This window comes from Arachis stenosperma, chromosome 3, assembly GCF_014773155.1.
Source record: "Arachis stenosperma cultivar V10309 chromosome 3, arast.V10309.gnm1.PFL2, whole genome shotgun sequence".
Lineage (NCBI taxonomy): Eukaryota > Viridiplantae > Streptophyta > Magnoliopsida > Fabales > Fabaceae > Arachis > Arachis stenosperma.
In genome coordinates this window covers 153,560,092-153,574,548 of record NC_080379.1, presented here as the reverse complement: position 1 = coordinate 153,574,548, position 14,457 = coordinate 153,560,092, and the positions used below count along the sequence as shown (strand labels likewise).

Below are 14,457 nucleotides of genomic sequence, written 5' to 3'. Positions count from 1 at the left end.
TATTGAAGAAGCAGAATGTGCAATCCTAATCATTTAAGAACATCTATTCAATAAATAAAGTTGCTTTTAATATAAAATGGTACAATAAACAAGAGTTACACAAATACCACATCATTCTTCTCCTATTGGTTCCATCCAAAGTTTAGAACATCCCAGGGATATGGTTTCTGATTCCATGTCATATACACACCATTCATCAGCCCTAAAGGCCCTAAAATAGATGCAGTTCTTCCTGCATCCTACTTCACTTGCCAACACAGACATGCTACAATTACTCCCTACAAACAGTGTTCTTTCCCCAAGGCTCTCCAACTTCAACCAATAGAGTCTAGCCAAACTAAGTTTATAAACCTCAACATGATCCACAATATGCACTGAAGAGTTTCTTGATACAAGATACACAAGCAAGATATCTCCATCAGATTCAAGTAGATACTCTCTGAAATGGTTTGAGGAAACAGAAGGAATTGCCCTTGTTGCACTCAAACCAGTTATTTTAAAAACAGAATCAACCTCCTCTAAAATTGCAAGAGTACCCTGCAAACTCAGAGCATAAAACTTACCTTTAAATCCAATGGCATTAGTGAATTGCATAATAGTCCCTGACCTTCCTTTTGAATGTGGCTCAGTAACGGAGCAATCTTGTTTAGTCCATTGAGGCTCCTGTGTATTCCAAGCACCAGATCCTCTGTCTAATTTGTAGAATGCAAAAGCCGGATGACTGATTCCAGTTAGCACCATAACCGTACACTTCCGATCTTCTGGCGAGGAAGAAAGCACAGAAAGTATTATTGGTACCCTAGCATCCCAGAATGGTAGATGATACCACTCTCTATGTATAGGATTCCACAGATTGTATATAAAAAGCGGTTCTGACTCAGCCACCAAGATGCCATTGGAACACCCTACATAATTTTTCCATGGATACCTTTTCGGTTTTCTAAAGAAGAGCCTACACCAACACCCCCAGACAAAATGTGAATATGAAGTACTGATGCAGTCGCGGCGCGCAACATGCTGACGGTACTTCTCAATGTTTTCTCTGTGGTGATTAGAGAGGTGGAGCCAGGGGAGTGTGGACTCTGGATTACAGTTTCTTGGTGCTCTTCTCCATGACTTAGTTACACCCCCAAAATGGATGTTTTTCTCTAGATTTGGGAACTTTACTTCTACTATGTTGAAAATATGTTTTGGAAGATCAGGCCATGGTGTGGAATTGTTGGATTCTTTGCCACCTGAATTTTTTTGCTTCTTATTCTTCCCCTTAGGAGCCATTGGAATTATAATGATAGGATGATTGTTATGACTTGAGAACTCAGATTGAACTTAAGGTTTGTGTCCCTAAATAACAAGCACATAGACTTGATCTCCAAGAACACTAAGATGTTCTAATCATTAGAAAAGAGATTTATACTTCATCAACAAGAAAGAGGTGTAGACTGTAAAGATCTTCCTTGGGCAATACGTTTGGCGATATAAGTCAAAGATGATGGAATTCTCATTTTATATTGTAATACTATAATATTATTACTTGCTTGGTCTAGAGATAAGGACAGTGTATTACTATTCATGCCATAAAAAAAAAGACTTCATAATAATCTTTGAAACCATGTTGATTTTCTGAGTGAGTCTGTCAAGATATAATTAATCTGGTCAAAAGAGGAGCATAGTTTCAGGGATCTGTCTCTTACGGGTCGTAGCACACTGCCACATTCATTATTGTAAATTATGACTCAGTAGGAGTTTTTTTTTTTTTTTTTCCAACCAAGTTTGAGGTCTGAATTTCATATATTTTTTTGCATAACCAGTCCAAATTTTACTGTCTATTCTAAATAAAAATAAAATAGTAAAATATGATTAATACAAGAATTTTTATTGGAAAAATAGTTAAAATTTTGGTAACTATTTACTTAAAAATAATTAAAACAATCTTTGTAAGTATCATATCAAATATTTAATGGTATAAAATTTATACTTTCATCTAATTATATTTATTCATTTAGAGAACTATTTATATATTAATTGTTAAAAATTATTGTGATAAACATGGTGACGTGGATGATCATTAATATAGGAGGTTCAGTTTTTTTATGTTAAAAATAAAAAAAAAACAAGTTCTTATGACAAAACAAAATTAATAAAATTTGAAAAGTAAAATTTTATATGCCTATAAAAACATGTACAGGACAAAAGGATTATACACAACAATAAAAATTACTCTCTTTTTTCATATACTATTCTCTCCTTTCTCTCTTACAAATAAGTTACTATATATATTAGTAGATATATATAAATTATCTTTATTATATTGAGATAATTATATTGGCTAATATTAATACTAGAGTCTTCTATTTATATTTCTTTATTTTATCTTTTCTATTTATTTATTTTACAACACGTTATCAGCACAAGACTCTGATCAAATTTCAGGAAGACTCAAATGACAAATTTTCATTATGTCGAAACTCTCTCATCTTGAATTTAATGCTCTTGATATATCTGGAAACAACTATTTATCATGGATACTAGATGGTAAAATCCATCTTAATTCAATGGATCTTGGAGATACCATTAAAGCTGAAAATAATGTATCCCAAAAGGATAGAGTCATAGTCATGATCTTCCTTCGTCGTCACCTTGACGAAGGATTGAAAATGAATATTTCGCATTAAAAGATCCTGCAGATCTGTGAAAAGACCTTGAAGAAAGGTATAATCATCAAAAGACGGTGATACTTCCTCAAGCCCGATAGGAATGGACGCACTTGCGTCTACAGGATTTTAAATCCATAAATGAATATAATTCTGCAATGTTTCGAATCACCTCACAAATAAAATTATGTAGGGAAAAGAAAACTGATAATGATATGTTGGAGAAAACTTTCTCGACCTTCCATGCCTCGAATGTGCTCCTGCAGGCAGCAGCAATATCGAGAAAAAGAATTTAAAAAATATTATGAGCTAATTCTTGCCTTCTTGTTGCTGAACGCAACAATGATCTTAAAGAATCACAAAGCGCGTCTTGCTGCTGCCGCCCCATTTTCTGAAATAAATGCGGCAAATCATTACCTCAGAAGAGGTAAATGGCAAAGGTTTAGTAACAAGAAAAATTATGGAAGGAAAATGAATTATGTTCACAAGAAAGAATCTCACCAGAAGTGTGATAAAGAAAGAAACTGGCAAAATAAATCAACAGAGGATAAATATTTCTGTTGTGGTGGAAATGACTATTGGTCACGTACTTGTCGTATCCTAAGGCACCTAGTCGATCTTTAACAAGCATTTTTGAAAAAGGATGACAAAGGAAAGGAAACAAATTTTGTTTCAAATGATGTTGAAAATTTCACCACTCATTATAATGTATCTGATTTTGTTGAAGATCCTGAAAAAAATATTGGTCATTTTATCAATAATGAAATAGTTTAATATGTGAGATTGTTAAGTATTCATATAAATAGATAATGTAAGAAACTTATTGTTAAGTTTTATTTTCTATGTATTTAAGTTTTAAATATGATGTATATAAATAATGAAATATTAATGTTTATGTTTAAGAATTTTGAAATCATTAAATGTGTCAAGTTTTAATAATAATAGTGATAATAATAAAACTTTAGTATATGACATTATGTACAGTATTTCTTAGAAAAATAATTCCAATCAAGAATTCAATTTGACTGTGCATGTATTACTACTCATTTTATTATTATTTATCTTTGAAGAAAATGGCAAGGATATATAATGAAAATGTATGCCTTGCGGATAGTGGAAGTTCGCATACTATTTTCAGAAGTAATATATATTTTACCCATCTTGTACCAAAAAAATATGTTTACCATGGTTCTGAGAACCGGACCGGACCGGCCGGTTCAACCGGAAAAACCGGGAACCGGTTACCTAGCCGGTCCGGGTAACCCCAAAAACCGAGTGGCAAAGAACCGGTAAAAAACCGGTCGAACCGGCGGTTAACCGGCGAACCGGAAGAACCGTCCGGTTTTTTGACGGTTCAGTGGTTTGGAATTTCAGAAGCCAAACGACGTCGTTTTGGCTATTTTAAAAAAAAAAAAAAACAAAACTGGCGTACGCGTTTCGTTAACCCACCGAACCCTAATCACTTTTCAATCAGCCACCCACCATTCACCCAAGCTCCCAGCCTCCTCCCCTTTCTTCCCCCCTCATCCACCAAGGCCACCATTGCCACCGCCCACCAAGCTTCAGATTCAAGCAGCGCTCCTCATTCGCCACCCAGCAGCGCTCCTCAGCAGCCGCAACCACCACCGCGTTGAGCCCGCCTCCTCGTCGCCGAACCTCGACGAGCTCGCCGAGCCTGCCTCTCATTCGCCGGTAAGTGTTGATTTTCTTGTCTTCTTGGTTTTGAACATGCTTCCTTCTAGCTCGCCTGTTTTGTTCTATTTGCTGGTTCATGAATATGCTCTATGCTTCTGTTTGCTCTATGCTCTACCATTCTGTTTGCTTCTGCCTTTTGTTGCTTCTGAATGGAGATAGTTTTAATTTTTTGTTTTACCTGAATTAGTTGATTTCTGTGACTGTCAAGCTGCATGAATTTGATGATTTGATCTATGCTGCCTGTCCTGTTTTGCTACCTGATATCACCTCTGATATATGTATAAAAAGCTTTGAAGACCATACTAAAAAAATCTGCTTTGGTCAAGTGTTGAATTTTTCTTTGTTGATTTGTTTTTGTCAACATTTTGTGCTGATAGCTTGACATTGTGATTGGGAATTGTCACTGTTTGGAGTTTTCTTTCTATTCACGCCCAAATCCAAAACAAAAAGAGAAGGGGATGTAAATAAGAAAACTGAGATGTGGTCCACTCTGTCTGTCCGGAGTTGAAGGAATTGCATTATTAATGGATAAGATATGATGATGTCTCTTCTCATTGTTTTTATGGTAGATAAGCTAACTATGATGGAAAAAATGGATACGTGCACTGCTTCATTATATATACGGTTACAATAGAATGATACATTATGTTACCTTAAGTTCTCCACATGATTTTTTTATACTGTATATTGTATGAATTCGCTGCCTGTTCTGTTTGATGAAAATAGTTTTTGATTCTCTATGCTGCCTGTTCTGCTTGCTGGAAATAGTTTTTGGATTACCTGTTTATGATGGAGATGTTGGAACACTTAATGATAATTATGATTTTTGATGAGTTGCACCTTTGATTAGTTGAAAACTTGCTAGTAATTGTATCTTTTGAATGTAGAACATTATGAATTTGTCATTATGTATGTTTTATTTTTTGTTTAGTTGTAAACTTTGATATTTGAAGTTGTTTGTGAACTTCTAATATTAAGTAATGGATAATTTATTATGTGAAATATTAAATTTTATTAGGTTAGAAATTATTGAATTTATATACTTAAGATTATTTTAAGTTTTTTAATAATTTTATTTAATATTTAATTAAACCGGTTGAACCCCGGTTGAACCCCGGTCGAACCAGTGAACCATTAAACCAGTGACCTCACCGGTTTATTGACCGGTCCGGTTCTCGCAACCTTGGTTAATACTATTATTGGCTCAGATAATGTGATAGAAGGCTCCCGAAGAGCTATAATTTTGTTTTTCGGAGGAACAAAATTTATAATAAATAATGCACTATTGTTTACTAAGTCTCTAAGAAACTTATTGAATTTCAAATATATTCGCCAAAATGAATATCATATTGAGACAATGAATGAGGAAAATCATGAGTACTTATGTATCACAATTCATGATTCAAATAAAAAATGTTATATTAGAAAAGTTACCCTCACTTTCATCTGGGTCATATTATACCAAAATTAGTGCAATTGAATCATATGCCATTGTAAACCAGAAGTTTACTAGCCCAAATGAATTCATAACTTGGCATGATCGGTTGGGTCATTCGGGAACAACCATGATGCAGAGAATTATTGAAAACTCTCATAGACATTTACTAAAGAACCAGAAGATTCTTAAATATAGTGAATTTTGTTGTGCTGCATGTTCTCAAGGGAAGTTAGTTTTAAGGCATCACCAGTAAAGATTGGATTTGAGTCTCCTGAATTCCTAGAAAGGATTCAAGGCGATATATGAGGACCTATTCATCCGCCATGTCGATCTTTTAGATATTTTATGATTCCAATAGACGCATCTTCGAGATGGTCACATGTGTGCTTATTGTCTTCTCGCAACTTGACATTTGTGAAATTACTAGCTCAAATTATTCGATTAAATGCACAATTTCCAAAAAATTCAATTAAAGCAACTCGTCTTGATAATGCTGGTGAATTTACTTCCCAAACTTTTGATGCTTATTGTTTGGCTAATGGAATAAGTGTTGAACATCCAGTAACTCATGTTCACAAAATGGGTTAGCAGAATCACTTATTAAATGCCTCTAATTATTTGCTAGCTTACTTATGAGAACAAATCTCCCAACCTCGATTTGAGGACATGCTATTTTACATGTCGCAGCACTTATTCATTTGAAGCCGACGAGTTACTATCAGTTCTCTCCTATGCAATTAGCTTTTGGCCAGCAGTCAAATGTTTCCTATTTAAGAATATTCGGGTGTGCGATATATGTTCCCATTGCACCACCTAATCGCACCAAAATGGGACCCCAAAGAAAATTGGGGATATATGTTGGATATGATTCTCCCTCTATAATGAGGTATCTTGAAATACAAACTGGAGATGTATTTAAAGCCAGATTTGTAGATTGCCATTTTGATGAATCAAAATTTCCAACATTAGGGGGAGAGAATAAGCTTCCTGAAAAGAAACTTAATTGAAATGCATTATCATTGATGCATTTAAATTCTCGATAAGGGCAATATGAACTAGAAGTTCAAAAGATTATACATTTGCAAAGAATAGCAAATGAATTGTCTGATACATTTTCTGATACAAAGAAGATAACCAAATCTTATATACCAGCGAAAAATACCCCAATTCGAATTGATGTCCCAGTTGGACAAATTGCTACCGAAGCAAATACACGCCAGAAGCGTGGCAGGCCTGTCGGTTCCAAAGACAAAAATCCTCGAAAGAGAAAAGAGGTAAATTTTATTCTTGTTGAAAAAGACATAGTAAAGACATCTGTAATTGTCCAAAATTTCGATATAATTTTAATGCCAGAAGACGTTCAGGTACCTAAAAATTGTGAAAATGACGATATCTCGATAAATTATATCTTTACAGGAGAAAAATTGGACCGAAATAAGACAATTATCAATGAAATATTTGCATATAATGTGGCATTGAATATCATGCATGAAAATAAGGATCTTGAGCCAAGATCAGTCGAAGAATATCAACAAAGAAATGATTAGCGAAAATGGAAAGAAGCCATGAAGGCTGAGTTAGACTCACTTGCAAAACGTGAAGTCTTTGAACCTATAATCCGTACACCAAAAGATGTAAAACCTGTTAGATACTGATGGGTATTTGTGAGAAAACGAAATGAGAAAATGAAGTTGTATGCTACAAAGCTCAAATTGTAGCATAAGGTTTTTCACAATGACCTGGTATAGATTATGAAGAAATATATTCTCCTATGGTGGATGCAATAATATTGCGTTATTTGGTCAGTTTATTCGCATATCATAAACTACATATGCATTTAATGGATGTGGTAACAACCTACTTATACGGATCATTAGATCATGATATCTATATGAAAGTCCCTGAAGGACTAAAGATATCTAAACCATCCAATAAATATTCACAGGGATTATACTCAGTTATATTGCAAAGATCTTTATATGGTTTGAAGCATTCTAGACGAATGTGGTATAATCGTCTTACTGAGTATCTGGCCAAAAATGGATTCAAGAATGATGATATCTGCCCATGTGTTTTCATAAAGAAATCTGCATCTGGATTCATTATAATTGCTGTGTACGTTGATGATTTAACTATCATTGAAACTCTTGAAGAGATTTCAACAATTATAAAAACTCTAAAAGAAGAGTTTGAGATGAAAGATCTTGGAAAGACTAAATTTTGTCTTGATTTGCAAATCGAGCATACAAAGAATCTGATCTTTATTCATCAAACAACATACACAGAAAAAATCTTGAAGAGATTTTATATGAATAAGTCACATCCATTAAGTACTCCTATGGTTGTAAGGTCTTTGGATGTGGAAAATGATCAATTCCGTCTTAAAGAAGAAAATGAAGATATCATTGGTCCTGAAGTACCATATCTTAGAGCCATTGGAGCGCTAATGTATCTTGCTAATAATACACGACCTGACATATCATTTGTAGTGAATTTACTAGCAAGGTATAGTTCCTCTCCAACCAGAAGACATTGGAATGGATTCAAACAAATCTTTCGATATCTTCATGGAGCGGTTGATATGGGACTGTTTTACCCATATCGATTGGTGGACGAAATTGTGATCCTCAAAGTTGGTCTCTTTGTACTTGTATGAAATTTAAATATTTGCTCTATCAAAAATACACCAAAGAGATCATGGTATGATGAATTGGGATCTTAATAATCCCCGGTAATGGCACGTGTGATCACAACTCCGTTCAACTTAACCAGCAAGTGTACTGGGTCATCCAAGTAATACCTTACGTGAGTAAGGGTCAATCCCACAGAGATTGTTGGTATGAAGCAAGCTATGGTCACCTTGTAAATCTCAGTTAGGCAGATTGAATGGTTTATGATAAGTTCGAAAATAAATAATAAACAGAAAACAAAATAGTAAATAGTTACTCATATAATTCCATAGTGGGAATTTCAGATAGGCATATGGAGATGCTGTGCTCCTCTCGAATCTCTACTTTCTTATTACATTCATCCAACCCTTCTTACTCCTTTCCATGGCAAGCTGTATGTAGGGCATCACCGTTGTCAATGGCTACATCCCATCCTCTCAGTGAAAATTGTCCTATGCTCTGTCACAGCACGGCTAATCATCTGTCGGTTCTCAATCAGGTTGGAATAGAATCCCTTGATTCTTTTGCGTCTGTCACTAACGCCCAACCTTCAGGAGTTTGAAGCTCGTCACAGTCATTCAATACCAGAATCCTACTCAGAATACCACAGACAAGGTTAGACTTTCTGGATTCCCGGAATCCTACTCGGAATACCACAGACAAGATTAGACTTTCCGGATCCCCATGAATGCCGCCATCTATCTAGCTTATACCACGAAGATTCTGTTGGGGAATTTAATAGATATACGCCCAGCATAAAGTAGAACGGAAGTGGTTGTCAGTCACGCGCGTTCATAGGTGAGAATGATGATGAGTGTCATGGATCATCACATTCATCAAGTTGAAGTGCAACGTATATCTTGGAATAAGAATAAAAGAGAATTGAATAGAAAATAATAGTAATTGTATTGAAACTTGAGGTACAGTAGAGCTCCACACCCTTAATCTATGGTGTGTAGAAACTCCACCGTTGAAAATACATAAGTGAAAGGTTCAGGCATGGCCGAGAGGCCATCCCCCATGATCTGAGAACTAATCGTCCCAAGATGTCTAATACAATAATAAACTATCCTATTTATACTTAGACTAGCTACTAGGGTTTACATGAGTAAGTAATTGATGCATAAATTCACTTCCGAGGCCCACTTGGTGTGTGTTTGGGCTGAGCTTGATCTATCTACGAGCTGAGGCTTCCTTTGGAGTTGAACGCCGAGTTATAGCGTGTTTCTGGCGTTCAACTCCGGGTTGTGACGTATTTCTGGCGTTTAACTCCAGACAGCAGCATGTACTTGGCGTTGAGTGCCACTTTACGTCATCAATTCCCGAATAAAGTATGGACTATTATATATTGCTGGAAAGCTCTGGATGTCTACTTTCCAACGCCGTTGAGAGGGCGCCATTTGAAGTTCTGTAGCTCCAGAAAATTCATTTCGAGTGCAGGGAGGTCAGATTCCAACAGCATCAGCAGTCCTTTGTCAGCCTCCTATCAGAGTTTTGCTCAAGTCCCTCAATTTCAGCCAGAAATTACCTGAAATCACAGAAAAATACACAAACTCATAGTAAAGTCCAGAAATGTGAATTTAACATAAAAACTAATGAAAACATCCCTAAAAGTAGCTTGAACTTACTAAAAACTACCTAAAAACAATGCCAAAAAGCGTATAAATTATCCGCTCATCATCAATCCAAGTCACAGTTAGTTGGCTATGCTGACGTTGGATACTTGTCTGATCCACACAAAGGGAGATCTCAAACAGGAGACCTATTCACATATGGTGGTACAGTTATATTATGGAAGTCCACGAAATAGACAATAGCAGCAACCTCCTCTAATCATGCTGAAATACTAGCGATACATGAAGCTAGTCGCGAGTGTTTTTAGCTCAGAAGTTTGATCCAATATATTCTGTCATCATGTGGACTGATTGATCAGAAGATAGCTCTAATTGTCCTGTTTGAAGATAATACAGCATGCATTGCTCAACTTAAAGGCGGATATATCAATGGCGATAGAACAAAGCATATTTCTCCCAAATTCTGCTTTACTCATGATCTTCAAAATCAAGGAACAATTGATGCCCAACAGATTCACTCAAGTGACAATCTGGCAGATTTATTTACAAAATCACTCCCAAAATCCTCCTTTGAAAGATTGGTACATCAGATTCGGATGCACCAATTTTGAGATATTAAATGATGACGACAAGAAGGGGAGACTGTACTTTTTTTTTCTTAGTCAGGTTTTCCCATTGGATTTTCTTGACAAGGTTTTTAACGAGGAAGTCCACATCACAAAGGATATTGTACTCTTTTTCTTTCACTAAGGCTATGTTTGTTTGAAGAGAAAATGGATGAAAAGAAAAGGGAGGAAAGAAAAGAGGAAGAAAAATGATTATTTTTCATTGCTCGGTTGTGAAGAGAAATTGGATAGGAAAGAAATAGGATGGAAAAAAACTGGTGGGGCCCACTAATTTTTTTCTCTCTAATGTTGGAAAGAAAAGAGAGGGAAAACTTATTTTCTCTCGCCACTTCCGATATTACCCCTTCACTTTTTTCAATATATTTTATAATACAAGGGTAAAATTGTCTTCTTATAACATTTCTTTCCTTCTTATTTTCCTTTCATCCAAACACATCTAAAGAAAATAAAAATTCACTCAATTTCTTTCCTTTCTTTTCTTTTCTTTCAATTTCTTTCCTTTCAACCAAACATACCGTAAAGTTTTTCCCATTGAGTTTTCTTTAGTAAGGTTTTAAGAGGCATAATTCTAAATGGTCATCTAAGGGGGAGTGTTGTGATAAACATGGTGATGTGGATAACCATTAATATGTGCGGCTCAGTTTTTCTCTATTGAAAGCAGCGTTCTGAAAACTGGACCGGACTGACCGGTTCAACTGGGTTAACCGAAAATCGGTCACCTAGCCAGTTCGATCCACCCACAAAACTACGCTGCAAAAAACCAGTTAAAAAACCGGCCGAACCAGTGATTAACCGACAAACCGGCCCGGTTTGTGCAGGTACCGATTCTCCCCCAGCTAATGAAACGACGTTGTTTGGCTTTTTTTTTTAAAAGAAAGGCTGAAGAACGCGTGTTGCCTAAATGCCTAATCAGCTACTCTTCGAGGAACACTCTCACTCCCAAGCCCTAAGCTCGTCGAGGCTCGAGGTTTTGCCGTTCCGCCAACGAAGGACAACCGCCACTGTGAATCGAAACAGACGCTGGAGCAAGCGCCACTATGGCGGGTCGTAGCCTCAGCGTTGCGGGTCGTCGCCTCAGCGTCCGGGTCTTCGCGGATCGTTGCCTCACCGTCACGGGTCGTTCTGTTCTCTACTTCTCTTGCGGTTAGTTTTGGGCTTCTAGCTCTTCTTCTGTATTTATGTTCTTTCTGTTTTCATTTTTTGTTCTGGGCTTCTGTTCTTCTGTGTTCCTAGCTTTTTTAATTATTTTATTTTATATTTTATACGATTAATCAAATGTTGAATAAATTTGATGTATGTTGAATTTGAGAATAAATTTGATGTATGCTGAATTTGAGAATTCTGTTCTACTATGTTCTTCAATTTTTTTATCTTTTCAATTTCGCTCTTTTCAATTTTTTTATTTTTTCAATTCTGCTCTGTTGAAAGCCATATGAATTTTATGAACTATGAACTATGAATTGATATGTTGGTCTGGATTCTGAATTGCTGGCATTCTGAATTTAGATGGAACAGTCACAAAATGATCAGCAACAACAACATAATGCTATACAAGAATCTGAGACAGGTTCCTCTCGAGGAAAATCTGACCCGGCTTGGAAATATTTCACTGTGAAATATGATAAAGATCATAAGGCACAATATACATGTATCTTTGTTTGAATACTTATAATGGAGGGGGGATATATAGGATGAAATATCATCTTGCAGAAATTTCTGGGCAAATTAAAGTATGTACGTAACAAAGTCACTGAAGAAGTTGAACTTCAATTCAAAAGGATTCTGATGGAAAGCAAAAAAAATAAGATGGAAAAAAGAAAATTTGAGGAGGAATCTTATGGTGGGGAAGCACCTGCACAAGAGGCTGAATTGCCTAACCCTGTACAAGTAGTTGTTCCTACAACAACGGGAGACAAAGGAAAGAGAAGAGTTATAGTAGCTACACAAATCGGATGTTACTTTAAAGAAAGGACTAGTCCAGGATCTCAACCGACTTTGAAAAGTATTTTGGCTAGTAAAAAAATTGTGCACAAGGCTAAGTTAGGACTTGCCAAATGGATTGTTGATGCACGTATTCCTTTCAATGCAATTCAATCACCTTATTTCAACCTGCATTGGAAGGTGTTGCTGCAATTGGACCTAGTTTCAAGGGACCGTCATATGATGAAATGAGAGTTCATTTGCTAGCTGATCTTAAAAGAGAGTGTCAGTTGCTGGTTGAAAAGTATAGGAGCTCATGGAAAAGCACCGGTTGTATGCTGATGGCAGATGGGTGGACTGATCAAAGGCAACAAACTTTAATTAACTTTTTAGTTTATTATCCTGCTAGTATGTCATTTGTTAAGACTGTTGATGCTTCTGATATGATAAAAACTACCAATGCATTGTTTAATTTGATTGCTAATATTATTGAGTGGGTTGGGCTTAGTAATATTGTGCATGTGGTCACTGATAATGCTGCTAATTATGTATCTACTGAAAAACTTATTCATGAAAAATACCCAAATATATTTTGGTCTCCTTGTGCTGCCCATTTTATCAATCTTATTTTAAAAGATATTGCAAGTATTCCTCACATAGCTGACCTTGCTTTCCGTGCTTCAAAAGTGATTGTATTTATTTACAATCATATGATCTTATTGTCTTGGCTTAGAAAAAGAAAAAGTTGGACAGAAATTGTTCGACCAGGAGTCACACGTTTTGCCACTACTTTCATTACTTTGAAAAGTATATACAATCACAAGGAAGATTTTCAGTCATTGATGGTGGACAAATATTTTACTTCTCATAAGTTAGCCAAAAGTTCTAATGGAAAGATTGTTAGTTCAATTATCTTGGACAGTAAGTTTTGGTAAGACTGTGTTACCACTGTGAAAATTGTTGGTCCTCTTATTAAGTTGTTGAGACTTGTTGATACTGATGAAAAATGCTCTTTGGAAATCGTGTATGAAGGCATGCAAAGAGCAAAAAATGCTATCAAGACAATGTTCAGAAATCGAAAAACTGCTTATACGCCATACACGAGTATCTTGAAAATGAGGTGGGATAAGCATTTGAAGCGTAATCTCCATGCGGCATCGTACTTTTTAAATCCAGGAATTTTCTATAGAGAGGGTTTTGTTGAGAAGAAAAATGTTTTGAGATCTTTACTTGATTTGCTTGATGTTGAAACACTTTGTGATGACTCAGCTGCAATGCAAGAGATATAGCTGTATCGAGATTGTAAAGAAAGTTTTGGGAGGGAAAGTGCTAAAAGAGCGGCATCAAGACTCAAAGCTAGTAAGTTATTTGACTTATTTCATATCCAAGTTCAGTTTAGTTTCAAATTTTAATATGTTGGGTGATAAACATTAAAAAGTATTTGATTTTTATATCTACGTAGGTGAATGGTGGAGGCTATACAGTGGGAGTGCTCCTAATTTGTAAAAAAATGGCAGTCTATCTTCTTCATCAAACCTCTTCTTCATCTGGATGTGAAAGGAACTAGAGCCTTTTTGAATAAATCCATTTAAAGAGGAGGAACCGGTTAGAGCATCAAAGGCTAAGTGACATTGTTTATGTCACCTATAACCTACGCCTTCAATCTAGTAGGTTGCATCGAAAGAAGAGGATTTATGATCTAATTGACATTCAAAGCATTGACACGGTAGATTTTTGGATAATAGCAGATGAGGATGATCCTGAATTTACTAACGGAGATATTGAATGCATTGAAAGTTTAATATACATTGATAATGCTATGCCTTCGTATCCTAATGGTAAGTGACATAGCAAACTTTCTTTCATTCCACAAAGATACATGTC

At 35.7% G+C, this 14,457-nt stretch overlaps 1 protein-coding gene across 1 annotated transcript; it reads right to left on the bottom strand.

Moving 5' to 3' along the window:
- Nucleotides 1-111: 111 nt before the first annotated feature.
- LOC130966928 (F-box protein At3g56470-like) lies at nt 112-1,275 on the bottom strand. Its single transcript, XM_057891748.1, has one exon. The coding sequence runs from the start codon at nt 1,273-1,275 to the stop codon at nt 112-114; it is 1,164 nt and encodes a 387-aa protein (XP_057747731.1).
- Between the last annotated feature and the right edge of the window lie 13,182 nt (nt 1,276-14,457).